The sequence below is a fragment of the Hypanus sabinus genome, chromosome 6, assembly GCF_030144855.1.
Source record: "Hypanus sabinus isolate sHypSab1 chromosome 6, sHypSab1.hap1, whole genome shotgun sequence".
Taxonomy (NCBI): domain Eukaryota; kingdom Metazoa; phylum Chordata; class Chondrichthyes; order Myliobatiformes; family Dasyatidae; genus Hypanus; species Hypanus sabinus.
The window spans coordinates 128,848,047-128,875,637 of NC_082711.1; the positions used below are offsets into that span (position 1 = coordinate 128,848,047).

A 27,591-nucleotide genomic window follows, 5' to 3' on the forward strand; every position below is an offset into this window, starting at 1 on the left:
CATTGTAGTAAATCTCTTCTGCCCTCCCTCCAACAATGAGGCAACCAGAATCGAATGCAAGACTTCTGCTGCGGCCTAACCAGAAGCTGAAACGTGACTTCCCGAGTTTTAGCTCAATGCCTGACCAATAAAGGCAAGCATGCCACCCCTGTCAATCTAGGCAGCTACGGACTTCGACAATGCAGTTCCTCGTCCTGGCATTAACATTGTTTGACTTTACGTTTGACCAGACTAGGATCCCACTATTAATCCCTCAGTGCAGCAAGTGTATACTAGTTTACCAATGGGACCCAGCGAGTCAGTGGTGAGAACAGCACTTCCGGGATGGTTGACTGTGATCGCAGGATAATGACGCAATCAGCTGCAGAGAGCACATGTGTAAATAGTTCCGGCGCGGTCTTTGACGTATTTCCGGTATCTCCGGCGGTCCGATGGAGTCCCGGCCCCCGCCGGCAAAGCGGTTGAGGACGTCGTCGGTGGGGGGCGGCTACAGGAGGAACTATGTGTTCGCTCACAATATGGAGCAGCAGCGTATGGATTTGCCTATTTACCGGGCCCGGGCCAAGCTCATCGGCCAGCTCCGTCGTTTGGATACCGCCATCATTATAGGTGGGTCAGCGCGTCAACCCCCCTCCTACACGCCTGTCCCAGGGGCCTGCTGTCACCCACACTACCTAACTGCCCCCACCCCGGAGCCGGCCAGGTGGACGTTGCAACCCCTCCCCCTCACTCTCCTTCAGCCCCCTCCACCCTTCCTCGAGGTATAGGTAGTTTAACTCTCAAAAGCACATGAGGGTATGGAGGTTATGACAGATTACTGCGTGGCTGTTGGTGTGGGAGCAGGATCTCAGATTTGTAACGGCTATTACCTGCATAAAAGGATGGTTTGTACCTGAACTTGAGGGATCAATATCCTTGTGGGCAGGTTTACGGGAGCTATTGGGGAGGGTTTGAACTAGGTTATCGGGGAATGGGAATCAGTGTGATAGTCCAGTTGGTGTAAAGGTAGATGCAATGTGCAGAGATAATGAGGAAGGATAGGCAGTGAATGGAGGATAAATGCATTTAGTTGGATGGATTCAAATGTGTTTGATGTGAGAGGTGTTAAAAATGATGAACATTTATGTTAGAACAGTGCCACAAGAAAACAGCATTCATCATCAAAGATCCTCACCACCCAGTCCATGCTCTCTTCTCTACAATCAGACAGGATGTACCACACCATCAGGTTTAAGAACAGTTATAACCAACCCAACAATCAGCAGGCTCCTGAACCGGTGTGGATAACTTCAAAATCCACTCTTATGAACTGATTCTACAACCTTCTGACCAATGTTCCCTCTAATGTTTAGTAGTCAGTGTGCGCAAAAATCTTATGTTGTGCAATTTTTTTTCCTATGACAAAAGTATGTGCACACAATGCATACATGCACAGTATTTGTAGGTTTACAAAATATTCGACATAAAACTGAACAGAATAACAACAAAATAACATACATATTGAAGTCACTCAGTTATTTTTCTCTCTCCTGTCTTTGGCATTTCAATAAGTATAATTATTAATTACTGCATTATTTTAGGTAACTAACCTAACCATTAATTTCCTTTGTGCACGCACAGCTTAGAGGGAACATAGCTACTGACTAACTTGCAAGGACTCTTCACAGCTTATGTCTTAATGTTAATTTTATTTGCAGTTTGTTTTACAAATTGTTTTTTTGCCACCTTTTGTTCCATGAATAGTTTTTTGTAAAATTCTGTTGTATTTTTTCTTGTAAATATTTGCAAGAAAATGTGTCTCAAGATAGTATATGGTAACATATATGTGTAAATAATAATATATTTACTTTGATCTTTGAACCTAGAGTATGGATCAGTACGTGGAAATACGATGTGGCCTTTATAGGGACTTATTGGTTGCAGAATTTAATGAGGTTGTTATCACAGGTGGCTTCAACTTCCCAAATATTGATTGGTACCTCCTTAGTGCAAAAAGTTCAGATGGGGCAGAATTTACTAGGTGTGTTCAAGAAGGATTCCTGACACAGTATCTGGACAGGCCATACTAAATTAGTACTAAGTAATGAACCTGGTCAGATGACTGAGCTCTCAATGGACGAGCATTTTAGAGATAGTGACCACAGCTCTCAGACCTTCAGCATAGCTAGGGATGGGGGCAGACAATATAGTTAAGTATTTAATTGGGGCGGTTAATTACGATGGTATTAAGCAGGAACTTGGGAGTGTGAAGTGTAACTCACGTCCTCTGGGAAATGCATGGCAGAAATGTGGAGGTTGTTTAGGGATGCATGGGATTCTGGATGTTTGTCCCACTGAGACAGGGGAAAGATGCCAGGGCGAAGGAATCATGGTTGACATGAGAGGTTGAACATTTAGTTAAAAGGAAGAAGGAAGCATACTTGGCATTTAGGAAATAAGGAACTGACAGGATTATTGAGAGCTATAAGGTAGCCAGGAAGGAGCTTGGGAGAGCTGAAGCAGGGCATGTGAAAGTTCTTGCCAAATAGGTTTAAGAAAAATCCTAAGGCATTCCACACATATGTGAGGAACATAATTATGATCAGAGTAAGGATTGGACCAATCAGGGATAAAAGGGGAAGAATGCCTTATTTAATATTTAGCTTCCGTATTCACCGGAGAGAGGCACTTTAAAGTATGTGAAACCATCTAATGTGATGGGCAATACAGTGGTTAAGAAAGAGATTCTGAGAAGCATTAGGATAGATAAGTCCCTGGGTTTGAATAAGATATACCAGCATTAATATGGGAAGTGAGGGAGCAGATTCTGGGGTGTTGCACCATTATGCTCCCTGGGCACAGAAGTACTCCTAGATGATTGAAGGATGGCAAATACATTTTTGTTATTCAAGAAAGGTAATAGGGTAATCCTGCGAATGATAAATCAGCGTGTTAGGGATAGATGTACAAGCACTTGGAGAAGCATAGTCTTATTGGAGATGTCAGCATGGCATTGTGATGATCATGTCAAATTAGTCTAACTGAGTTTTCTGAAGCAGTGGAGGCTACTTCAGTAAATATCAGGTTGGATAGATTATTGCATAGTAAGGGAATTAAGGATTATGGGGAAAAGGCAGGTAGGTGGACATGAGTCCATGGTCAGATCAGCCATGATCTTATTGAATGGCAGAGCAGGTTTGACAGGCCGAATGACTAACTCCTGCTCCTATTTCTTTTGTTTCTTCTGAGGCAAAGCAACAAGTTGAGTAGAGTGGTGAATGCAGGGCAGTGTATGACATTTGACGAGTTTCCTCATGGTAGGCTCATTCAGGAAGAAAGGTAAACTTTCTACATGGTGCAGGCTGGTTACAGCGTGCCGTGTATGTGTTCAGTCGAGGCAGCGAGGCTGAGCCCCAAGCCTAGAGCAGCAAATGAGCCATTGCTGGAGTGGACTTGGAGGTGATTCGATGTGGCAGAGTGAGGAAAGACCCGAGGATTGACCTATTTAAATGCTGGGCCGAATTGGAATAGTCGGGTACGAGCCGAGTCAAAGTGGCAGGGCCCAAAACAAAGAAACCCAATAAAAAAAAAGGGCCCAATATGCAAAAAAAAACAAAACAAATCGTGCAAACAATATAAGTAAGCAAATAACATTCAGGACCGAAGTTCATGAAAGTGAGTTCTCAGCTACGAAGTCAATCATAGTCGACCCAGGAGCCTGTTAGTTGCAGGCCGCAGCCTCAGTTCGGCACAGCGGTAGGTAAACCTTGCAGAGCACTGAGCTAAATACCGGTCCACCCGATCAAACCTCAGGTATTTCCTCACTCTCGTGCCTGGGCCCAGGCCCTGCCACCTCTACTGTCTCGCCTCTGCTTGCCTCACCTCAGTTATGGCCCATCGAATCACCTGCAAGTCCACTCCAGCATTGACCAAGATTGGTTCATTCCCCACTCTCAGGCCTGGGCCCTGCCACCTCTATTTGGCCCATAGACACCACCTTCTAGACTTCAGTTCACACCACAAAAATGCCAGGTTGTATGGGTGCTTCAAAAGCTCGACTCCCACAGAGAAGTTACAGGCGGTTGTTGCAATAACCGTTTTCAGGAAAAAGTGTGAATAAAGTAGTTAGCCATTTAATTAGTTTTGTTTGCCATTGGTAAGTAGTCACTGTCCTTCACCAGTGCCATTAGCTTAATGCTTCGTGAGGTTTACTTGTCTCTGCACTGAGCTGAGGCTGTGGCCTGCAATTAATGGGCTTCTGGATCAGCTGCAGTGACGATCGGCTTTGTGACTGTGCAGTCACTTTAGTGAACTTCAGTTCTGGATGCTATTTCCATATTATATTTGATTTTTTTCTGCACATTGTGTTTGATCGCCTTTTTTATTTTATCAGGTTCTGTTGGGTTTCTGTTCTGTTTGGCTGCCTGTAAGGAGACAAGTCTCAAAGTTGTATATAGTATACATACTTCAATAATGAATGTACTTTGAACTTTGGATTCAAAATAGGCTTGCCCACAAAAAGTAGAGGGAGTGTATTCTCCCTGGAGGTCAGTGACTAGTGATCCATTCCTGGATTTCTGCTCTTTGTAATACTTTATAAATAACTTGGATGAGGAAGTGGAGGTGTAGTTTTGTAAGATTACGGGTGACATAAAGGTTGCACTTATAAATATGTAGAAAGTTGTCAGAGACATTGATAGGTTGCAGCACTGATCGGGGAAGTGTCAGATGGAGGTGAATCTAGAGAAGTGTGAAGTGATACACTTTGGAAGATCAAACTTGATCTTGGTCAATGGCAGAGTTCTGAGCAGTGTTGAGGAACAGAGTGATCTTGGGGTCTGAGTCCATAGATCCCTCAAAGTTGTTCCATTAGTTGATAGGACGGTTAAAAAGGCCCGTGGAGTGTTGGCCTTCATAGGTCGGGGCAAAGAGTTCAGGAGCCGTGAGGTGTTGTTACAGCTCCATAAAACTGGTTAGAATACATTTGGAGTTCCGTTTGGTCCCCTCAATGTAGGAAGGATGTGGAAGTTTTAGAGAGGGTGAAGAGGAGATTTACTAGAATGCTGACATGATTAGACAGTATGTCTTAAGGCTGGGTGAGCTAGGGCTTTTCTCTTTGCAGTGAAGGATGATGAAGATGATTAGTAAAGGTGTGCAAAATTGAGGGGCATGGATAGAATAGACAGCCAGCAACTTTTTCCCTGGTCCAATAGACAATACCAAATGGCATCTGTTCCATATGAATGGAGGACAGTTTAGGGAAGATGTTAGAGGGAGTGTTGGCTGCACAGCTGGGGTGATGATAGAGGCAGATACATTAGGGACATTTTAAAAGACTCTTAGTCACATGGATATAAGAAATAGAGGGTTATGGACTATGTAGGAGGGAAGGTTGTGGTGTAGATGTATATTGGTTGACACAACATTGTGGACCAAAGGCACAATATTGTGTTATACTGTTCTATATCAGTTTTCATTCTCTGAGAAACAGCCATTAAATTTGTAACCAAAATATCCATTTTACACACAGTATCAAATAAGTCAAAGTGAGTAAATGGTGAAATATGTGGCTTTAGATATTGTACTCTGCATTTCTGTTTTAATGTTTTGATAATGTCAGGTACTGAACTGATCCTTTCAGTAGAGATGAACTCTACAGATTGATTGAAAATGCTGCTGGGGTCTTGACCTGTAGAATTGGAATTTGCTATTTCAATTTGAATAGATTTTCTCCTCTGTTTCCAGGGGTCATTTGTGAAAGAATTTTGATGATAATGCTTCATCAAAGTTAGTTAATTTTGTATTATTTTAATACAAATCGAATTATAATTTTACATTTAATTAAATTTACAAATTTTAGGGGAAACAGGTTCTGGGAAGACGACACAGATACCTCAGTATCTTTATGAAGCTAGCATCGGAGGGCATGGTGTCATTGCCATTACGCAGCCTAGGCGAGTGGCAGCAATTTCACTTGCAGCAAGAGTCTCGGAGGAAAAGAAAACGGAATTGGGCACATTGGTAAGGATGAATTTATTTCTTCACTTTGACTGTGATGTCAGTAACAAGACAGCATTTATTGTCCATTCCTAACTGCCCTTGACGGTGAACAGTCCTGAAGGACAATGTCTTATAGTGACAGTCTGCAGCAACTGTAAAACAACAGTGAGCTTGTCCAAGCCAGTGAGGATTGCAGTGTTAAAGTTATGTTGTTCTTGGGCTCTGCTTGTCTTTGTCAGTTTAAAATCATAACGTTTGCAACTCAGAAGGCCATATGCTTACAGTTTGTGTTTCAGCTCTGCAAGTACACATCTACATAGCATTTTCTAATTCTTGATAATTACAGAAGGTATTTGAGTTCTGCTGATGTTATTTTTTAAGAAAAAAAATGCACAGTAGTTCAAGGTAATTACTGACCTACTTTAGTGGTGAGCAAACTATTACAAAACACATTTTCATTTAAAAGGCATCAATGATTCATGTACATTCAACATAAGATGCATGTGCATCCAATTTAGCCTTTTTTTACAGTTGATGTTCCCTCCCTAGATCTTTAATAAGGCTTTGATAAAATTTCAGACTGGTTAGGAGAGTTAAAGACTCATCAGATCCAAAATCAGGAGCAGGAAACAATCTGTCAGGCTTTGTGACTGAAAAGCTGTTTCCTGTATGTTCTCCGTTGTCCGGCACTAGCCCTCCTGTTTTCTGGTGTTTTAGTTATTTATTTTTAAGTAGTTCTTTAAGAAATATGCAGCTGATCATGAGGAACTAAGTTGTATCGTGCTGAATGATGACCAGAGTGAACTGAGCAGATTAGAACTGTGATGGAACGTATTACTGGAGGGGAAATGAGCGGAAGGAAATGCAACAAAGAGTGAATGCTTTTAGGATTCATTTTCATGAAGCAGTCATTGCTGGTAAAGGCAGTGTTCATTACCATTCTTTAATCAAGAAAATGATAGTGAGCTGCTATCTCAAGCTGCTTCCACGATGGAAGGTCCTGAATTTACAGACAGCGACGATAACAGGCTGGCAAAAGATTTGCTGTTGCTCATTGTCTGTGATTTGGAGGAGAACCTCCAGGTGACGGTGTTCTTATGAACCCGTTCTTGCTCTTATTGTTGCATAAATGTTTAAGCTGGGGTGGGTACTGTTGGACTAAACTTGGTAAGTGACTGCAGTGTGTTTTGTAGAATCCCACCCTGTAGTCACAGTGCACGTGGATGTGGTGGCAAATCAGGCATTCTGTTGTGGAATCAAGCTTGTTCTGTATCATTGAAATTCATTCATGGAAGCAAGTGGTGAGTTTTCTACCCGTCCATCATCTGTGTCTTGTAGGTGGTGCCTTTGGGATGTCAGAACGCAGTCACTCACAGTAGAATAACCCAGCCTATGGCCTGCTCTTATAGTTACAGTATTTATGTTTGTGGTCCAGTTGAGATTCTGGTCTATGGTGACCCTCTAATTTCTGACGATTTGGGAGTTAACATTCAATGTGAAGGACAAGTGGTTAGACTGTCTCGTTGGACAAGGTTATTGCCAGACTCCCTTGTGACTCAAATGTTTCCTGCCCCTCATCAGGCCTGGAATTCTTTGGTGGAGGAATCATGAATGGAACTGAATGTTATGCTATGCCTGTGAATGTTCCTCTGTCAACAAAAACATATGGTATGGGTGGTTAAGAACATATAATTTAGCACAGCATAGGCCCTTCAGATCACATTTCCCTGAGTACATCTGTTCCCAAGTTCCTGCCTAATATCATCATAATTCACCCTCTCCAAGTTACATGCTTTTTCATACCGTCTGCTCTTAGGAAGCTTTACTCATTGTTTCCAATGGTGGATAGAATGTTTTATTTTTTATTTTGTTCTAGTACATAAAAGGAAACATAGTGATGTTATTAGAGAACAGTATAAGATTTTTATCACAGCTGGAGTCACCACATTGTAGAAAAGATTTGGTAACCCTTGGAGGCTAATGAAGACAAAGATGGTGATGGATGTGGCAAATTGTTCAAAACCACTCTTGTGCAGATCTACTCATTACCTTTGTTATAATTATTCTGTTCTTTTAAATTTAAAGTCTATGACTGTAAAAATTTGTAAATAATACACCAGCTTACTCTTGATTTCTCAATATACCTCATCAACTTTATTTGGAGATAATTAAAATGTATAAAAAGACAAATGGAGTAACAAATTATGTATTTAAATGAAATACAGAACAAATTAGAACCCTACCAATAGTACTACAGTACCTTAAAAACTTTTTTTTTTATCCCTAATAGTTATCAGTGGAGAAATTCATCTAGTGTATGCAATGAGCAAAATCAGCGCAGACACCTAATGGACTGCCTTTAATTTCGATGATTGCATCCTCCAAATCTTCATTTTCATTGTAACATTCAAGATAATGTTGAGACAGACAGACAGACATACTTTATTGATCCCGAGGGAAATTGGCTTTCGTTACAGCTGCACCAACCAAGAATAGTGAAGAAATATAGCAATATAAAACCATAAATAATTATATTAAGTTAATCATGCCAAGTGGAAATAAGTCCAGGATCAGCCTATTGGCTCAGGGTGTCTGACACTCCGAGGGAGGAGCTGTAAAGTTTGATGGCCACAGGTAGGAATGACTAACTATGACACTCAGTGTTACATCTCGGTGGAATGAGTCTCTGGCTGAATGTACTCCTGTGTCTAACCAGTACATTATGGAGTGGATGGGAGACATTGTCCAAGATGGCCAACTTGGACAGCATCCTCTTTTCAGACACCACCGTCGGAGAGTCCAGTTCCACCCCCACAACATCACTGGCCTTACGAATAAGTTTGTTGATTCTGTTGATGTCTGCTACCCTCAGCCTGCTGCCCCAGCACACAACAGCAAACATGATAGCACTGGCCACCACAGACTCGTAGAACATCCTCAGCATCGTCTGGCAGATGTTAAGGGACCTCAGCCTCCTCAGGAAATAGAGACGGCTCTGACCCTTCTTGTAGACAGTCTCAGTGTTCTTTGACCAGTCCAGTTTATTGTCAATTCGTAACCCCAGGTATTTGTAATCCTCCACCATGTCCACACTGACCCCTTGGATGGAAACAGGGGTCACCGGTGCCTTAGCCCTCCTCAGGTCCACCACCAGCTGCTTAGTCTTTTTCACATTAAGCTGCAAATGATTCTGCTCACACCATGTGACAAACTTTCCCACCGTAGCTCTGTACTCAGCCTCATTTCCCTTGCTGATGCATCCAACTATGGCAGAGTCATCAGAAAACTTCAGACGATGGCAAGACTCTGTGCAGTAGTTGAAGTCCAAGGTGTAGATGGTGAAGAGGAAGGGAGACAGGACAGTCCCCTGTGAGCCCCAGTGCTGCTGACCACTCTGACTGACACACAGTGATGCAAGCGCACGTACTGTGGTCTGCCAGTCAGGTAATCAATAATCCATGACACCAGGGAAGCATCCACCTGCATCACCTTCAAACTCTTCATTGTTCCTGAATTAGTTGAAGTAGTGAAATTGTTCTGTTTCCTTTCCTGGCCATTTTTGCTATCTCCAAGCCTGAATGCTTAAAATTACAGTGAGCAAACCAGTTCAGAATTGTCTTACTGCTTATTTCTCATCAACTATCAAACACAAAAACAGGCGACTGATACTATTTAAAGACTATTTGCTCTAAGCACAGTATAATATCTAATGGCCACACAAGTGCGCATGACTAATGCTAGTTAGAACCTGTTCAGCAAGTCTCTGGTCTTAATTAAGCAGCATACTGTCCCAAATAAACAAAGGGAATACAGCCTATTTTCCAGAGTTGCTCCAAATAACAGGCTGGCCCAATTAACCAGAATCCACTGTATTAGGAATTTGCTGTGGTGTATTGATCAGGGCATGACATGCAAAATAAAAACAATATTCAGCAATTATAAAGAATAAAGAATTATATAAAAATAAAACTAGAAACTAAAGAATGGATGTGGAATAAACTATGCATAGCTGCATAAATACCAGCATGTGTTTACATGTAAATAGCATTATTAAAAAAGCGATTAATAATTAGAAGGGGGTTTATATGGGCTAACAGAATGGTTGATCAGATTAATTGCTTCAGGATGAAACTTTTAAGATGGTGTGAATTTTTTCCTGTAATGCTTTCCAAAAGGGAGCTTTGGTGTCCATATTGTTTTCTCCCCCTGCCCACTTCTTTGTCCTGGACATAAATCCTGCAGTTTTGGTAGACTGGAACCAATGACTGTTTCTCCTGACTTAACAGATTACTGTAGTATTTCGATATTGCGAGAGGATGCTGCACCAAACTAGACAGTAAGGGCTGAAGATGTTCTCTACGATGGCAGTATAGATACTGCGGAGGATGGAATTTTACCAAATGCCACAACGTAAATCGTTTGGTGAGCCTTTCTGCTACTAAAGGAGATGTGGTTTCCCCACCTGAGGTCCTGCGAAATAATGATGCCCAGGAACCTGAACTGTTGATGATCAGTGGATGCAGAGGACACACATTTCTCTTGGTGGATGCATATATCCATGGTTTTGAGGACATTTAGCTCCAAGTTGTGACTGCACCAGGGCACTAGCCTATTTACTTCCTAGTGGTTCTTGGATTTCTCACCTCTGGAGATTAATTCAGTAACTGTGTTGTCTGCAAACTTTTTCAATTTTTCAGACGGATCACTGCAGATACTGTCATTGGTATACAGAAAAAATAGGAGATGGGAGAGGGCACACCCCTGTGGTATGCCAATGCTGAGAGAGTAGTATGTGGAGATAACTGTGTTTGCCTGGTCTCTCACCCACATCCTGTCAGAGAGCAGATACTGTGTGTTTTCCTGGTCTCACACCCACATCCTGTCAGAGAGCAGATACTGTGTTTTCCTGGTTTCACACCGCCACTGGTCAGAGAGCAGATACTGTGTGTTTTCCTGGTCTCACACATCCTGTCAGAGAGCAGATACTGTGTGTTTTCCTGGTCTCACACCCACATCCTGTCAGAGAGCAGATACTGTGTGTTTTCCTGGTCTCACACCCACATCCTGTCAGAGAGCAGATACTGTGTGTTTTCCTGGTCTCACACCCACATCCTGTCAGAGAGCAGATACTGTGTGTTTTCCTGGTCTCACATCCACATCCTGTCAGAGAGCAGATACTGTGTGTTTTCCTGGTCTCTCAGCCACATCCTGTCAGAGAGCAGATACTATACGTTTTCCTGGTCTCTCACCCACAACCAGTCAGAGAGCAGATACTGTGTGTTTTCCTGGTCTCACACATCCTGTCAGAGAGCAGATACTGTGTGTTTTCCTGGTCTCTCACCCACATCCTGTCAGAGAGCAGATACTGTGTGTTTTCCTGGTCTCACACCCACATCCTGTCAGAGAGCAGATACTGTGTGTTTTCCTGGTCTCACATCCACATCCTGTCAGAGAGCAGATACTGTGTGTTTTCCTGGTCTCTCAGCCACATCCTGTCAGAGAGCAGATACTATACGTTTTCCTGGTCTCTCACCCACAACCAGTCAGAGAGCAGATACTGTGTGTTTTCCTGGTCTCACACATCCTGTCAGAGAGCAGATACTGTGTGTTTTCCTGGTCTCTCACCCACATCCTGTCAGAGAGCAGATGCTGTGTGTTTTCCTGGTCTCACACATCCTGTCAGAGAACAGATACTGTGTGTTTTCCTGGTCTCACACCCACATCCTGTCTGAGAGCAGATACTGTGTGTTTTCCTGGTTTCACACCCACATCCTGTCAGAGAGCAGATACTGTGTGTTTTCCTGGTTTCACACCGCCACTGGTCAGAGAGCAGATAACTGTTTTTTCACTTCCAGAGAGGAGATTTGTGTTCCCCCTCAAGATGGGACCTGGTGAATTAAATTTGGAGTGTTTTCTTTCAGAAGTTGAGGGATGATAGTGAAGGTTATACTGAAATCAATAAAGAATCCTGACGTCTACCATGGGAGTTGGGGTGCTGTAGTGTGCAATAAAGACCAGTGTCAACTGTGTCATCCACAGATCTGTTGGCTCTGTAGGTGAACTGCAGCAGATCTAGAAAATTTTGAGATATAATTTGAGAAATGACATGATCAGCCTTTCAAAAGGCTTCATTATGATTAATGTGAGAGCATTTGGCCTGTAGTCATTGACTCGCATGATTTTTTTTTGTTTTTGGGAACCAGAATAATAACAGATTTCTTGAAACTTGCTGGAACAGTGCATAGTTTAAAAGACAGACTGAAAATGTCTGTGAAGACCATGCTTAGTGCAGTATTTAAGGGTGGCAGAGGAGATGGAGTCAGGGCTGGCAACCTTCTTGATATTTTGCTTTCTGAACAGCTTCCTCACCTCCTCTTCCTTGTGACAAAGCTAACATGTAGTGCATTGGTGATGGTCTTGCTGGATGGACAATAGAGGAGCTGTTTGAGTGTGATCAGTGAGTCAAATTTGCAGTAGAACTTGTTCAATATGTTTTGGAGGAGGGAGTCATCAGGGCAGGGGGTACCACCTTTTTGTAGTTGGTAATGGATTGAATGCCTTTTCAGACTGAAGAACAGTCCTATCTAGAAAGCTGGTTTTCCCATTTGACTGAATATTGGTATTTGACAGCTATGATTGCCACCCCCAGCTTGTACTGGCCTTTTTGACCCCCCCTCCCCCATCTCCACTCTTGTAGGTATTTTCTTTTTGCAGACACAACTGTCTAAGCTCTGTATTGAACCAGAGTTTATCATTGCTGAAGCTGGTGATTGTTTTAGAGGAGATGCAGGCACCTTCATGAAAGCTAATATAAGTGATCTGTAATCAAAGCAGCCTCTTAATTTGCCTACCTGCACTATATTCTGCATTCTGCTTTTGTTTTACCCTTGTGGCACCTTAATGTATTTATTTGGAATGATCGGTATGGATGGCATTCAAAACAAAGTTTTACTGTATCCCAGAATATGTGAAAGTAATAAACCAATTACCAGTTGTAGCTTTGAGGAAAGTTAGAGTAGTCTTGGGAAGATGAGAGAGATTCAAGATTCAAGTACTGTACATTTATTAATAAAGACTGTATAAATTACACAACCTTGAGATTTGCTTACTCACAGGTAACTGCAAAGCAAAAAACCAGAAAGAACCGAATTAAAGAAATTTTTAAAAATAAAAATAAAAGACCAACACTTGATGCACGAGAGAGAAAAAAATACAAGTTATGCAAACAATTAAAGCAAACAACAACATTCTGAACCAAAATTAAGTCCTCAGATCTGAACCTTGGAGCAAAGCCCAAAGCCTCGCTTTGTCAGCTCATCATATTAGCAAGCATAAAGCTCGCAGCTGAGGAGAGTGAACACCACGGAGAGCGAGCGAAATTTGCTCTCGCCTTCAATCTAGGCTGGCATTTAAATTGTCCAAACAGTGTTTTGTACCTTGCACTATGACCAGATGCCGCTGCTGTGAAAGGCCCAGACCAGGCTGCCTAGCAACTCGCTCCAGATCCAGATTTCACCACTTAGGCAAAGCCGCTGTCAAGCTCTTCTATCAGCTCAGCACCCAGAGTGATCCATTCTCACGCCCGGGCCAGTTCTGTGGACATTGAACCTCCTCTGTCCAGCCCTCGACTTCTTTCAGCACCCAGAGCGATCCGACCTCATTCCCCGGCCAGCTGTATTGGCATCGGAACTCTATCTGCAATGATTCTATAACACACCATCTCAGCTCATCCCCAAACTCACCTCGCATCACTCACCCTCTTTACTGTTGCAGTGATAATTTGGCACAATTTACCTCAGAAAAGTTATTTTTAGTGATTTAATGAAAATGTATTTGAAGATAGATAAAAGATTGAAACTAGAGGAGTGCAGAGTCATCAGGAATGATAGATGAAATAAAGGTTATAAATGTGGGTAATTTGAAAACAAAGATGTTCATCTGTTGGCCAACCCTTCACACCTTACTGCTAGTTTCCCAGTCTCATAGTTATTCAGTTGTAATGAGGAATGAATTTCTAAAGCAGGGACTTCATTTTGTTTTTATAGGTACTGACTGACCTGCTTTGTATTCCCAGTACTTAAACCTTACCTTCTGATTTCCATGAATTATATTGTATTTATTGTAAATTGTCTGACAGATTGGATACACTGTGCGTTTTGAAGATCTTACATCATACAAGAGTAAAATCAAGTTTTTAACGGATGGAATGTTGCTCCGAGAGGCTATGCTGGATCCTCTGTTGCGCCATTACAGTATTGTGATTCTCGATGAGGCCCATGAAAGGACTATACAAACAGATGTTCTTTTTGGCATTGTAAAAAGTGCCCAGAAGAAGAGGAAGGAACTCAGTAAAATGCCATTGAAGGTACAAAAATTATAGTCTAACCACAGAAAGCCTCTGGAAAAAACTGAAGTATTTCCTCAATTTCCACTGACCTAATCCTCCTCTTCCTCTCACCTTCTCTCCCTCCTTCTCTTCTTCTTCCACCCACCCCCACCCCACTTTTGAGGTATCATGGAATACTAGGGTAGTACTGAACATAATGGGTCCATTTTCTTGTAAACTTTGCCAGTACTTTCAAAGCATACTTAAATCAATCTTAGTCCCTGTACTTTACCCATATTACTACACATATTTTCCTGCAACTAGTTATTTAAGTGCCATTTTGAAAGCTATTGTCTAATCTGCATCAACTACTTACATTCCAGATCCAAATCACCTAACATCCATAGCCTCTGGGGATTGATGCTTCTGCCACTGGAAATAATTGCTTTTTTGTTTAAATGATTTAATTTGTTGTATCTCGCATCATCCCCTTTGCTGGAAGGAGAACAATTCCAGTCTATAAATGTAATTAGAAACCTTTATCTCTTGAATTATCCCTGCGGTCTTTCTGTAGCTTCTGGAAATATTGCATTCCTATAGTGTGTTATGCTGAACTGGGTACACTTCTGGGGCCACAATAAGTTTTTATGTGTTCAATGCAGCTTCCTTTGTGTTTTTGTATTTTATGTCTCTTTTCCTAAACCTTGGGGTGCTATGTAGTTTTATTCACCCTTTTTTGCCACTAAAAAGTCTCTAAGTGAGTCTTTCTTTATTACAAGGTAATTATCATGTCTGCCACAATGGATGTAGATCTCTTCTCACAGTACTTCAACCAAGCACCAGTTTTGTATCTTGAAGGGAGACAACATTCCATTCAGATCTTTTACACAAAGGAAACTCAGACTGACTACCTCCATGCTTCGCTGGTGTCAATTTTTCAGATCCACCAGGTGAGTGGATATGTGGTATTTGCTCTTTATTTGATAATGGCGAAGTGATTTGTTATTGTTTCTAATTCAACTGGATTTTGGGTCCAAATAGTTCTTCTGGCATTCATTTCTGCAGATGCATTGACTGTGTTAAATAGAATATTAGAGAGAGATAACTAGGGTAGTGTGTGAGGGTAATGTCATGTACTTGGATTTCAGTCCCCCAGTGATCAGAAAAGTAAAAGCCTATGGAATCCGTTAGGTAGAAATTTTGATCAAAGTGGTTCCTGATGGAATACTGGAAATTGGAGCCAGGTCCCTTGTAGACCAATAACTGAGTATTCATTGGTGCTTTTAAATCATTTAAAGTTTGCAGGTGAGGCCAGGTTTTAAAATAAAGCGTAGGCTGTTTGGAATAGATGAGATTTTCCCCCACACTTGTGGAGTATTGGAACTTCAGAATTCTTCACCCAGGAAGGCTGTGAAGGCTGAATTTGTTGCCCTCATTCAAAGCAGAGTGATAGATTTCTGAAAATTGAGGGAATCAGGTGTTAGTGCTGGTAATTGGCTGTGATACAGATTTTGGCCATGATTTGATGAATGATGATGCAGGCAGGGACAACCAGGTAACCTGTTATTTCATGGAGTCTTCCAGCACAGAATCATTGGCAGACCATGTACATACTGACCACCATCTATATTCCCTTTTATCACCACTTGATCCATAACCAAGTGTTGACCTTGGATACTTCTAAACTGTTCTGGAGTTCCTGCCTCCATCACCCATTCAGGTAGTGTCTTTTACCCTCTGGGTAATTTTAAAAAATCTTTCTCAAATCTGTTTCAAATTTCTTGCCCATTACCATAAACCTCTCTCTAGTTTTAGGTACCTCAAGGTTTCTATGAATAAATTAAATTATCCGTCCCCTCTAAAAGGTCCGCCTCAGCTTCCACTATTCCAAAGAAATCAAACCCATCTAGCCTGTTCTCATGACTGAAATCCTCTCCAACAATATGCTGGAGATTCTTTGATGCATTCATATGCTTCGTAAAGTATTGCAACTAGAGTATATACATAATGTTATATAAGGTGTACCATCATGTCCCTGCTCTTGTATTTCTGTACCCTGGCTGATGAAGGTTAAGTATTCGTTATGCTGCCTTTATTATCTTATCTACCAGAGCTACCACCTTCAGGAATACTTGGACAAGTACACTGAGGTCCCACTGTACCTCAATACATTCTGCAATCCTACCATTCATGTGTATATCAAACCATTAGTCCTTCCAAAGTGTATTGCCTTGTTGCCAGTTATCCAATTTGTTAATGTGCATAAACAAACAGTAGGCATCCAATCACAGAAACACCCATCACCATCACATACTGCCTCCTATTAGCCAGTCAATTTTCAGTCTAATTTGCCAACTTGAGTTGGACCAATGTGTTTTGTTCAGGCTAGTATTACATTTGGGACCAAATCAAAGGTTTTACTAATATTCATGTAGACTGCATGCCCACATCAATTCTTTTTGGTACCTCATCCAAACATTAAATCAAATCTGTTGACACGGATTTTTCCCTAAGAGGGCCATACTATTGTTGATTAATACTGCTCCTCAAAATATTTACTTATTTTAGGGTACAGCACAGTAACAGGTCCTTCTGGCACCACCCAAATACACCCATGTGACTAATTAACTTATTAACCTGCATGTTTTTAGGATGTAAGAGGAACTGGAGCATCCGGAGGAATCCCGTACAGTCACAGGAAATACCCCCATTAGGTCATCCCTTGGCCTCTCCCTCCCGGGGCAATCAAACCCAGCCTAAACAGTCCCTCCTTGTAACCAAAATGGTTAAATCCAGGCAACATTCTGCTGACCTCCCCATAATCCTTGTCCAATAACTTCCCTATCTCTGAAGTTGGACTCACAGGCCTATAATTACCTGACAACCTTATTGCCCTTTTTGAGTAATAGTATGTTATATTTTTGTTAAAGTCCCATTCATCCACCTGTAATCAAACCCTTTAGAAATAAAAGCTGACAAACATTTCCCTGTTAATTGCTTACTGTTTTTGCTGTCTGTGACTAATGCATGTGCGGATTCTTTTGAACATTAACGTTATCTAACCTCTCACCATTTAACAGAGTCTCTGCTTTTCTCTTGTAATCACCTGAAAAGATCATTTCCAATTCTATTCCATCTGCCCCACACCCAGTTTGTCTACATCCCCTGGTGCTACCTCAGCACTGTAGTCACACCAACTTACGAATGGTTCAGCATGGAGAAATCATAACAGGGAGGGTAAATAAAGGAGAGCCAGTGCATGTTGTTTACTTGCATTTTTAGAAAGCTTTTGTCAAGGTGCCACACAAGAGGCGGCTTAATAAGATAAGAAAAGGTTATTACAGGAAAGGTTCTAGCATGGATAAAGTAGTGGCTGATTGGCATGAGGCAAAGAATAGCTGCCAATCACTAATAGTGTTCCAAGGGGTCAGTATTGGGACAGCTTTTTTTTTACGTTACATATCAGTGATTTGGATGATGGAATTAATGGCTTTTGGGCCAAGTTTATGGATGATACAAAGATAGGTGGAGGGTCAGATAGTGTTGAAGGAGCAGGGAGTCTGCAAAAGGGCAGAGACATTGGGAGAAAGAGCACAGAAGTGACTGATGGAATATAGTGTAGGGAAGTGCATGGTCATGCACTTTGGTAGAAGGATTAAAGGCGTAGACTATTTTGTAAAAGGGAAGAACATTCAAAAAGCAGAGCAGTAAAGGGACTTGGGAGTCCTTATGCAGGATTTCCAAAAGCAGGATGAATTGCTGGAAAGAAAGGCACATGTAATGTTAGCATTCATTTCGAGAGGACTACAATATGAGCAAGGATGTAATGCTGAGGCTTTATTAGATATTGGTCAGACTGCACTTGGAGTATTGTGAGCAGTTTTAGGTGCTCATCTAAGAAAGGATGTGCTGATATTGAAGAAAGTTCAGAGGAGGTCCACAAGAATAATTCTAGGGAAAAAGGTTATTGTATAATGCGCATTTGATGGCTCTGGGCCTGTACTTCCTGGAATGGTGGGGGGTGGGTGGAGAAACTCATTGAAACCAATCGAATATGGATGTGAGAGGATAAGTGAGTGAGTCTAGGTCCATATGGCACAGCTCAAAATACTGCAGCATCTATTTAGAACAGATGAGGAGGAATTTATTTGGCCTGAGAGTAGTGAATCTGTTCAATTCATTGCCACAAGCAAATGTGGAGACCAAGTTATCGGTTGTATTTAAAGCAGAAGTTAATATGTTCTTGATTAGCAAACACGAGGAAATCTGAAGGGTCTCGGCCCAAAACATTGACAGCACTTCTCCCTATAGATGCTGCCTGGCCTGCTGTGTTCCACCAGCATCTTGTGTGTGTTGCATGTTCTTGATTAGTCAGGTTGTCAAAGATTATGGGGAGATGGCAGGAGAGTGGGATTGGGGGGGGGGGGGGGGGAATAAATAAATAATAAATCAGCCATGATGGAATGGTGCAGCAAACTTGATGGGCTGAATGGCCTAATTCTGCTCCTATGTCTTATGGTCTTGGTTTAGTAAGCTCAGCAAAGATTGAAGTATGAAATTTGACGTATGACAATATTTTTCATTTATATTTACCTGACCCACAGCGCTAATCAACTTTGTATCAGCTGACCTGGAGAAGTTACCCAATCCTCTCATTGACGATTGTTAACATCTGATTGCTGCTGCATCCACAAATCATTGTCACCCATTTTGCTCTGTTTTCTTTTCATTAATCAATCTTCAATTCACAACAGTGTTTTACCCAATACCTATGCACTCTTTTTTCATCAATCTCTGTTACCTTATTGAAGGATCCCCTGCTGCAGTTACCTGTTCCATCTGAAGTAGTTTTGTCATGCTTCTATATGGAATAATCAATTTGGATAAAAATGTTGCAAAGAAAGTTCATTAAGTTTCTGAGAGTTTGACACAAGTTGAGGGAAGCAGAGTGGTTTTTGATTACAGTCACAGTAAAGTACAGTACAGAAACAGGCCCTTTGGCCCATTTAGTCTGTGCTGAAGTTTAAACTGCTTACTCCCAATAACCTGCATTGGGACCATAGCCCTCCATACCCCTACCATTCATCTACCTGTCTAAGCTTCTCTTAAACATTGAAATCGAGCTTGCAACCACCACTTGTGCTGGCAGCTCATTCCACAGTCTCATGACGGTTGAGTGCAGAAGTTTCCCCTCATGTTCCCCTTAAACTTTTCACCTTTCACCCTTAATCCATGGCTTTTAGTTGTAATCCCACCCATCCTCAGTGCAAAAAATAAGAGATTGGTGAGTAAAATTAGAGCTCATGGCATTGGGGGCAGGGTTTCAACATGGATAGAAAACTGGTTGGCAGATAGAAAGCAAAGGGTAGCAGTGAATGGGTGTTTCTCGGACTGGCTGGAGGTGACTAGTGGGGTACCACAGGGCTCTGTATTGGGACCACAGCTCTTTACGATTTATGTCAATGATTTAGATGAGGGCATTGAAAACTATATCAGCAAGTTTGCTGACGATACTAAACTGGGTGGCAGTGTGACATGCGAAGAAGACATTAGGAGAATACAGGGAGACTTGGATAGGCTGGGTGAGTGGGCAGATACTTGGCAGATGTCATTCAATGTGAATAAATGTGAAGTTCTCCACTTTGGAAGCAGGAACAAGAGGGCAGAGTATTGTCTGAACGGTGTAGAGTTAGGTAAGGGAGAAATGCAAAGAGACCTAGGAGTCCTAGTTCACCAGTCAATGAAGGTGAATGAGCAAGTGCAACAGGCAGTGAAGAGGGCAAATGGAATGTTGGCCTTTGTTACAAGGGGAATTGAATACAAGAGCAGGGATGTCCTTTTGCATTTGTACAGGGCCCTGGTGAGACCACACCTGGAATATTGTGTACAGTTTTGGTCTCCAGGTTTAAGGAAGGACATTCTGGCAGTTGAGGAAGTGCAGCGTAGATTCACTAGGTTGATTCCTGGGATGGCAGGGCTGTCTTACGCAGAGAGATTGAAGAGATTGGGCTTGTACACGCTGGAATTGAGATTGAGAGGGGATCTGATTGAAACGTTTAAGATAATTAAAGGATTTGATAGGATTGAGGCAGGAAATATGTTCCAGATGTTGGGAGAGTCCAGTACCAGAGGGCATGGATTGAGAATAAGAGGTCAGTTATTTAAAACAGAGTTGAGGAAGAGCTTCTTCTCCCAGAGAGTTGTGGAGGTGTGGAATGCACTACCTCGGAAGACGGTGGAGGCCAATTCTCTGGATGCTTTCAAGAAGGAGCTAGATAGATATCTGATGGATAGGGGAATCAAGGGATATGGGGACAAGGCAGGGAATGGGTATTGATAGTGAATGATCAGCCATGATCTCAGAATGGTGGTGCAGACTTGAGGGGCCGAATGGTCTACTTCTGCACCTATTGTCTATTGTCTATAAAATCCTGCTTGTATTTACTCTATCTATAACCCTCATAATTTTGTATACCTCTATCAAATCTCTCCCAATCTTCCTCGTTCCAAGGAATAAAGTCCTAACTCATTCAGTCTTTCCTTATAACTCAGGTCCTCCAAACCTGGTAACATCCTTATAAGTTCCCCCTGTCCTTTCAACCTGCTAGTAGGTGACTAAAAACTGCACGTAATGCTCCAAATTAGATCTCACCAATGTCTTGTACAACTTCAACATGCATTCCATTTCCTGTACTCAGTACTTTGATTTATAAAGGCCATCGTGTCTAAAGCTTTCTTTTCGACCCTATCAACCTGTGTTGCCTTCACTGTGTAAGACCTACCCTGTCTGCCTCACACTTGTCTGCATTAAATTCCATCTGCCAATTTCCCAGCTGGTCCAGATCCCTCTGCATATAGATGACAATGGTTGATCCAGCACCGGTCACTGGCCTCCAGTCAGATAGGTAGCCATCTACGACCACTCTTTGGTTTCTCCCACAGAGCCAATATCTAATCCAGTTTTCTGCCTCATTTTGAATGCCGAGTGACTGAATCTTCTTGACCAATGTCCCAGATGAGGACCTTATCAAATGCCTTTCAAAAGTTCATGTAAAGAACTTTCACTGCCTTGTCTTCATCAATTTGTTTGGTAACCTTCTCGGAAAAATCTATAAGATTGGTTAGACATGACCTACCACACACAAAGCCATGCTGACTATCCCTAATCAGTCCATGTCTGTCCAAATATTCATACATTTGGTCCCTTAGAATACTGGTCCCACAGCTGATGTCGGGCTTTCTATTTTTTTAAGAGCCCTTCTTAAAACAGCAGAACAATTTTCGGCTTTTCTCCAATCCCCCGACTCCTCAGCTACCGCTAAGGATGATTTCTACATTTGCCACAGGGTCCAAGGGAACACCTTGCCGGGCGCTGGCGAATGATCAACCCGAGTTGATCCTCTGTATTCTGTGAAGTTGATGCCATTTTGCCGCATTTCTATAGACTCTGTGTCTTTCTCCTGAGTAAATACAAATGCAAAAATGGGAAAATCTGCAGATGCTAGAAATCAAGTCAGCACACAAAGTGGTGAGGAACTCGACAGGCCAGGCAGCACCTTCAGCAGGACTGGTGGAAATAAAGATGAGAAGTAGATTTAAAAGTTGGGGGGAGGGGAGAGAGAAACGCAAGGTGATAGGTGAAACCAGGAGGGGGAGAAATGAAGTAAAGAGCTGGGAAGTTGATTGGTGAAAGAGTACAGGGCTGGAGAAGGGGGAGTCTGTTAGGAGAGGACAGAAGGTCATGGAAGAAAGAAAAGGGGGAGGAGCAGCAGAGGGATATGATGGGCTGGCGAGGAGATAAGGTGAGAGAGGGAAAAGGGGATGGGGAATGGTGAAGAGGGGGGGGGGGTATTACCAGAAGTTCGAGAAAATCAATCTTCATGCCATCAGGTTGGAGGCTACACGGATGGAATATAAGGTGTTCTTCCTCTAACCCGAGTGTAGCCTCATCGTAATAGTAGAGGAGGCCATGAATTGACATGTCAGAATGGAAATGGGAAGTAGAATTAAAATGGGTGGCCTCTGGAAGATTCTGCTTGTTCTGGCAGATGGAGGATCGGTACTCGGCAAAGTGGTCTCCCAAATTACGTTGGGTCTCACCAACAGGAGCGCCGGACACAGCATATGACTCCCAACAGGTGAAGTGCTCCCTTACCTGGAAGGACTATTTCCGTCCCTGAATGGTAGAGAAGGAGGAGATGTAGGGGCAGGTATAGCACTTGTTCTGCTTGCAAGAATAAGTGCCAGGAGGGAGAAATGGACAGAGGAGTCACATAGTCATCCTCTAATCCCTCCCACTCTGTCGCTTCTAAAACAACGGAACCCTGGAATATTGAACTGCCAGTCCTGCCCCTCCTGCAATCATCTCACTAATGACCACAATATCATAATTCCAGGTGTTGATCCATGCTCTGAGCTCATTCGCCTTTCTTACGATACCTCTCGCATTGAAATATGCTCAGGTTCTGTTTATTTCTGAGCTGATTCTAATGAAGTATACAATCTGTCTCATTACCTCAGAGGGTTGGCAGCTTATGACTTGGGAAGAAATGTCTTCACTCAGAAGGAATGTTTCTTTGGAATTCTGTGTCCTGAAGGAATGTAGATACTCATTTGTTGAATTTATCAAGTTTGAAATTGATAAAATTTTGGGCAGGGAGAAAGAAAAGCATTGAGAACAGAAAAGGATTCACTGTACAAGTTCAGCCACCATCTTTTAAATCATGTAGGAATCAGTGTCTGCTCCTGTTTATTTTCCAGCTTTTGAACCATTACTCATTGAATTTTTGCTGTCAATGAAGTTACATGAGCACCTTTTCAGGTTTTATAATGCAGGTATCCAAATTGCTTGTCCTTTCCATAGAAAATTAAATGGAATGTAGTATGGAGAAGGAATGGGCCTCCAAGGAAGGCATCTGAGACATTTTCCTCTGAATAAGTGGTGATCGTTGTTCTCCCAACAGGAAGCACAACCCTCTGACAATGTCCTAGTATTTCTGACTGGTCAAGAGGAGATTGAGGCAATGAGCAGGACATGCAAGCAAATTTCAAAGAACCTTCCACAGGGCTCTTGCCAGATGTCAGTATTTCCTCTCTATGCATCGCTCCCTCACTTGCAGCAGCTTCGAGTTTTTCAACCAGGAAAGAAGGTAATTTTTTGAAAAAATCTAATAATTGTTTATTTTAAATTAGCATTTTGTTTAAGATTACATGTTGTTGAGTATATTAGTCTGCGTTTATTGGCATTTGATAAATGTGATTTAGCCCTGCTCGCTGTGTTATTGGCATTGGTATGTAGGATGATTTCAGTGGGCACCACAGTAGCGAAGTGGTCAGTGTGACACTCTTACATCCCGGAGCATTCCAGGGTTTGGAATTCGATGCTCCTGTTTCCTTCCCCAGTCCAAAGACATTGGACAATATCACCTGACTGTGAGGGTGGTGCCTCCCTCCCAGATGCGCTGAAAAACTTCTACACCATTTTGAGGCGGAAAGTGACATGGCGGCGAGGAAGTCCACCCTTCCTACAAATGACCAGGTGCTGTGTCTCACCATGGCTAATGTGAGAAGAACCCTGTGCAGGGTCAACCCACAGAAGGCTGCTGGACCAGACAACATCCCTGGTAGAGTGCTCAGAGGATGTGCAGACCAGCTAGCAGATGTTCTCACTGACATCTTCAACATCTCCCTGAGCAGCACCACTGTTCCAACATGCTTCAAGGCCGCCACCATCGTCCCCGTGCGGATGAAGTCTTCAGTGTCCTGCCTAAATGACTACCGTCCCGTTGCAGTTACATCCATCATCATGAAGTGTTTCAAGTGGCTTGTCACGAGGCATATCAAGACCCTGCTGCCCCCCTCACTGGACCCCCTGCAGTTTGCGTACTGTCCCAACCGCTCAACAGACAACGCCATTACCACCACCCTCCACCTGGCCCTAACCCACCTGGACAAAAAAGACACATACGTTCGGATGCTGTTCATAGATTTTAGTTCAGCATTCAACACAATCATCCTTCAGAAACTGACTGGAAAGCTGAACCTACTGGGCCTGAACACCTCCCTCGGCAACTGGATCCTAGACTTCCTGACTGGGAGTTCTCAGTCAGTCCGGATCGGGAGCAGCATCTCCAACACCATCACACTGAGCACGGGGGCTCCCCAGGGCTGCGTGCTCAGTCCACTGCTGTTCACTCTGCTGATCCACGACTGTGCTGCAACACACAGCTCAAATCACACCATAAAATTCACCGATGACACGATCGTGGTGGGTCTCATCAGCAAGAACAATGAGTCAGTTTACAGAGAGGAGGTGCAGCAGCTAACGGACTGGTGCAGAGCCAACAACCTGTCTCTGAATGTGAACAAAACAAAATAGATGGTTGTTGGCTTCAGGAGGGCACGGAGCAACCACTCCCTGCTGAACATTGACGGCTCCTCGTAAAGATCGTAAAGAGCACCAAATTTCTTGTTCACCTGGCGGAGAATCTCACCTGGTCCCTCAACACCAGCTCCATAGCAAAGAAAGCCCCAGCGTCTCTACTTCCTGCGAAGGCTGAGGAAAGTCCATCTCCCACCCCCATCCTCATCACATTCTACAGGGGTTGTATTGAGAGCATCCTGAGCAGCTGCATCACTGCCTGGTTTAGAAATTGCACCATCTCGAATCACAAGACCCTGCAGCGGATAGTGAGATCAGCTGAGAAGATCATCGGGGTCTCTCATCCCACCATTACAGATATTTACACTACACGCTGCATCAGCAAAGCAAACAGCATTATGAAGGACCCCACACACCCCTCATACAAACTCTTCTCCCTCCTGCCCTCTGGAAAAAGGCACCGAAGCATTCAGGCTCTCAAGACCAGACTATATAACAGTTTCTTCCCCCAAGCTATCAGACTCCTCAATACCCAGAGCCTAGACTGACACCTTACTGCCCTGTTGTCCTGTTCATTATTATTGTAATGTCTGCACTGTTTTGTGCATTTTATGCGGTCCTGGGTAGGGCTGTAGTCTAGTGTAGTTGTTTTTATTTCCTTTTTTTTTACATAGTTCAGTCTAGTTTTTGTACTGTGTCATGTAACACCATGGTCCTGAAAAACGTTGTCTTATTTTTACTATGTACTGTACATAGCAGTTCTGGTTGAAATGACAATAAAAGTGACTTGACATAGCAGGCAGGTTAATTGGTCACTGTAACTTGTCCAGTGATTAAAGAGGTTTGGGTTGTGGTTGCGGGAATGTCCTGTCTCAAAGGGCCAGTAGGGCCTTTTCCGCACTATATCTCTAATAAATAAATAAATATCAGCTTACCTCTAGTTCTTTAAACTTGCAGTCTTATCGATTAAAAGAAACATAGGAACATACAAAACCTACAACACAATACAGGCCATTGGGCCCACAAGATTGTGCCGAACATGTCCCTACCCTAGAAATTACTAGGCTTACCCATAGCCCTCTATTTTTCTAAGATCCATGTACCCACCCAAAGGTCTCTTAAAAGACACTATCTTGTCCGCTTCCACCACGTTTGCCAGCAGCCATTCCACACACTCACCACTCTCTGAGTAAAAAAAAACTTACCCCTGACATCTCCTCTGTACCTACTCCGCAGCACCTTTAACCTGTGTCCTCCTGTGGCAGCCATATCAGCACTAGGAAAAAGCCTCTGACTATTCACACAATCAACGCCTCTCAACATCATATACACCTCTATCAGGTCACCTCTCATCCTCCTTCACTCCGAGAAAAGGCCGAGTTCCCTCAGCCTATCCTCATAAAATATACTTCCCAATCCAGGCAACATCCTTGTAAATCTCCTCTGCACCCTTTCTATGGTTTCCACATCCTTCCTGTAGTGAGGTGACCAGAACTGAGCACAGTACTCCAAGTGGGGTCTGACCAGGGTCCTATGTAGCAGTAACATTACCTCTCAGCTCCTAAACTCAATCCCATGATTGATGAAGACCAATACACCGTATGCCTTCTTAACCACTGAGTCAACCTGCGCAGCTGCTTTTAGCATCCTGTGGACTCGGACCCCAAAATCCCTCTGATCCTCCACACTGCCAAAAGTCTTACCAATAATACTATATTCTGCCATCATATTTGACCTACCAAAATGAACCACTTCACACTTATCTGAGTTGAACCCCATCTGCCATTTCTCAGCCCAGTTTTACATCTTATCAGTGTTCCACTGTAACCTCGGACAGCCCTCCACACTATTCACAACACCTCCAACCTTTGTGTCATCAGCAAACTTATTAACCCATCCCTCCACTTCCTCATCCAGGTCATTTATAAAACTCATGAAGAGTAAAGGTCCCAGAGCAGATACCTGAGGCATTCCACTGGTGACTGACTCGTCTATAACCACTCTTTGCCTTCTGTGTGCAAGCTTGTTCTCAATCCACAAAACATGCCTTATTACTTTCTCAATAAGCCTTGCATGGGGTACCTTATCAAATGCCTTGCTGAAATCCATATACACTACATCTACTGCTCTTCCTTCATCAATATGTTTAGTCACATCCTCAAAAAATCCAATCAGGCTCGTAAGGCATGACCTGCCTTTGACAAAGCCATGCTGACTACTCCTAATCATATTCTGCCTCTCCAAATGTTTGTAAATCCTGCCTCTCAGGATCTTCTCCATCAACTTAACAACCACTGAGGTAAGACTCACTGGTCTGTAGTTTCTTGGGCTATCTCTATTCCCTTTCTTGAATAAAGGAACAACATTTGCAACCCTCCAATCCTCTGGAACCTCTCCCATCCCTATTGGTGATGCAAAGATCATCACCAGAGGCTCAGCAATCTCCTCCCTTGCCTCCCACAGTAGCCTGGGGTACACCTCATCCGGTCCTAGTGACTTATCCTCCTTGATGCTTTCCAAAAGCTCCAGCACATCCTCTTTCTTAATATCTGCATGCTCAGGCTTTTCAATCTGCTACAAGTCGTCACTATTATCACCAAGAGCCTTTTCCACAGTGAATACTGAAGTAAAGTATTCATTAAGTACCTCTGCTATTTCCTCCAGTTCCATACACACTTTCCCACTGTCACATTTGATAGGTCCTACTCTTTCACATCTTATTCTCCTGCTCTTCACGTAGTTGTTGAACGCCTAGGGGTTTTCCTCAATCCTGCCCACCAAGGCCTTTTCATGGCCATTTCTGGCTCTCCTAATTTCCTTCTTAAGCTCCTTCCTATTAGCCTTATTATCTTGTAGATCTCTAACAATACCTAGCTCTCTGAACCTTTAGTAAGCTTTCCTTTTC

General features: G+C 42.8%; 1 protein-coding gene across 1 annotated transcript in view; it reads left to right on the forward strand.

The window, feature by feature from the left end:
* The first annotated feature begins 390 nt into the window (after positions 1–390).
* dhx33 (DEAH (Asp-Glu-Ala-His) box polypeptide 33) overlaps positions 391–27,591 on the forward strand; it is a 62,559-nt gene continuing 35,358 nt past the window's right edge. The window contains exons 1-5 of the mRNA XM_059972926.1: positions 391–609; positions 5,840–6,000; positions 14,117–14,344; positions 15,085–15,255; positions 23,269–23,454. Coding sequence (XP_059828909.1) covers positions 432–609; positions 5,840–6,000; positions 14,117–14,344; positions 15,085–15,255; positions 23,269–23,454 — 924 coding nt within the window. The 5' untranslated portion in view covers positions 391–431. The remainder of the gene's footprint in view (positions 610–5,839; positions 6,001–14,116; positions 14,345–15,084; positions 15,256–23,268; positions 23,455–27,591) is intronic.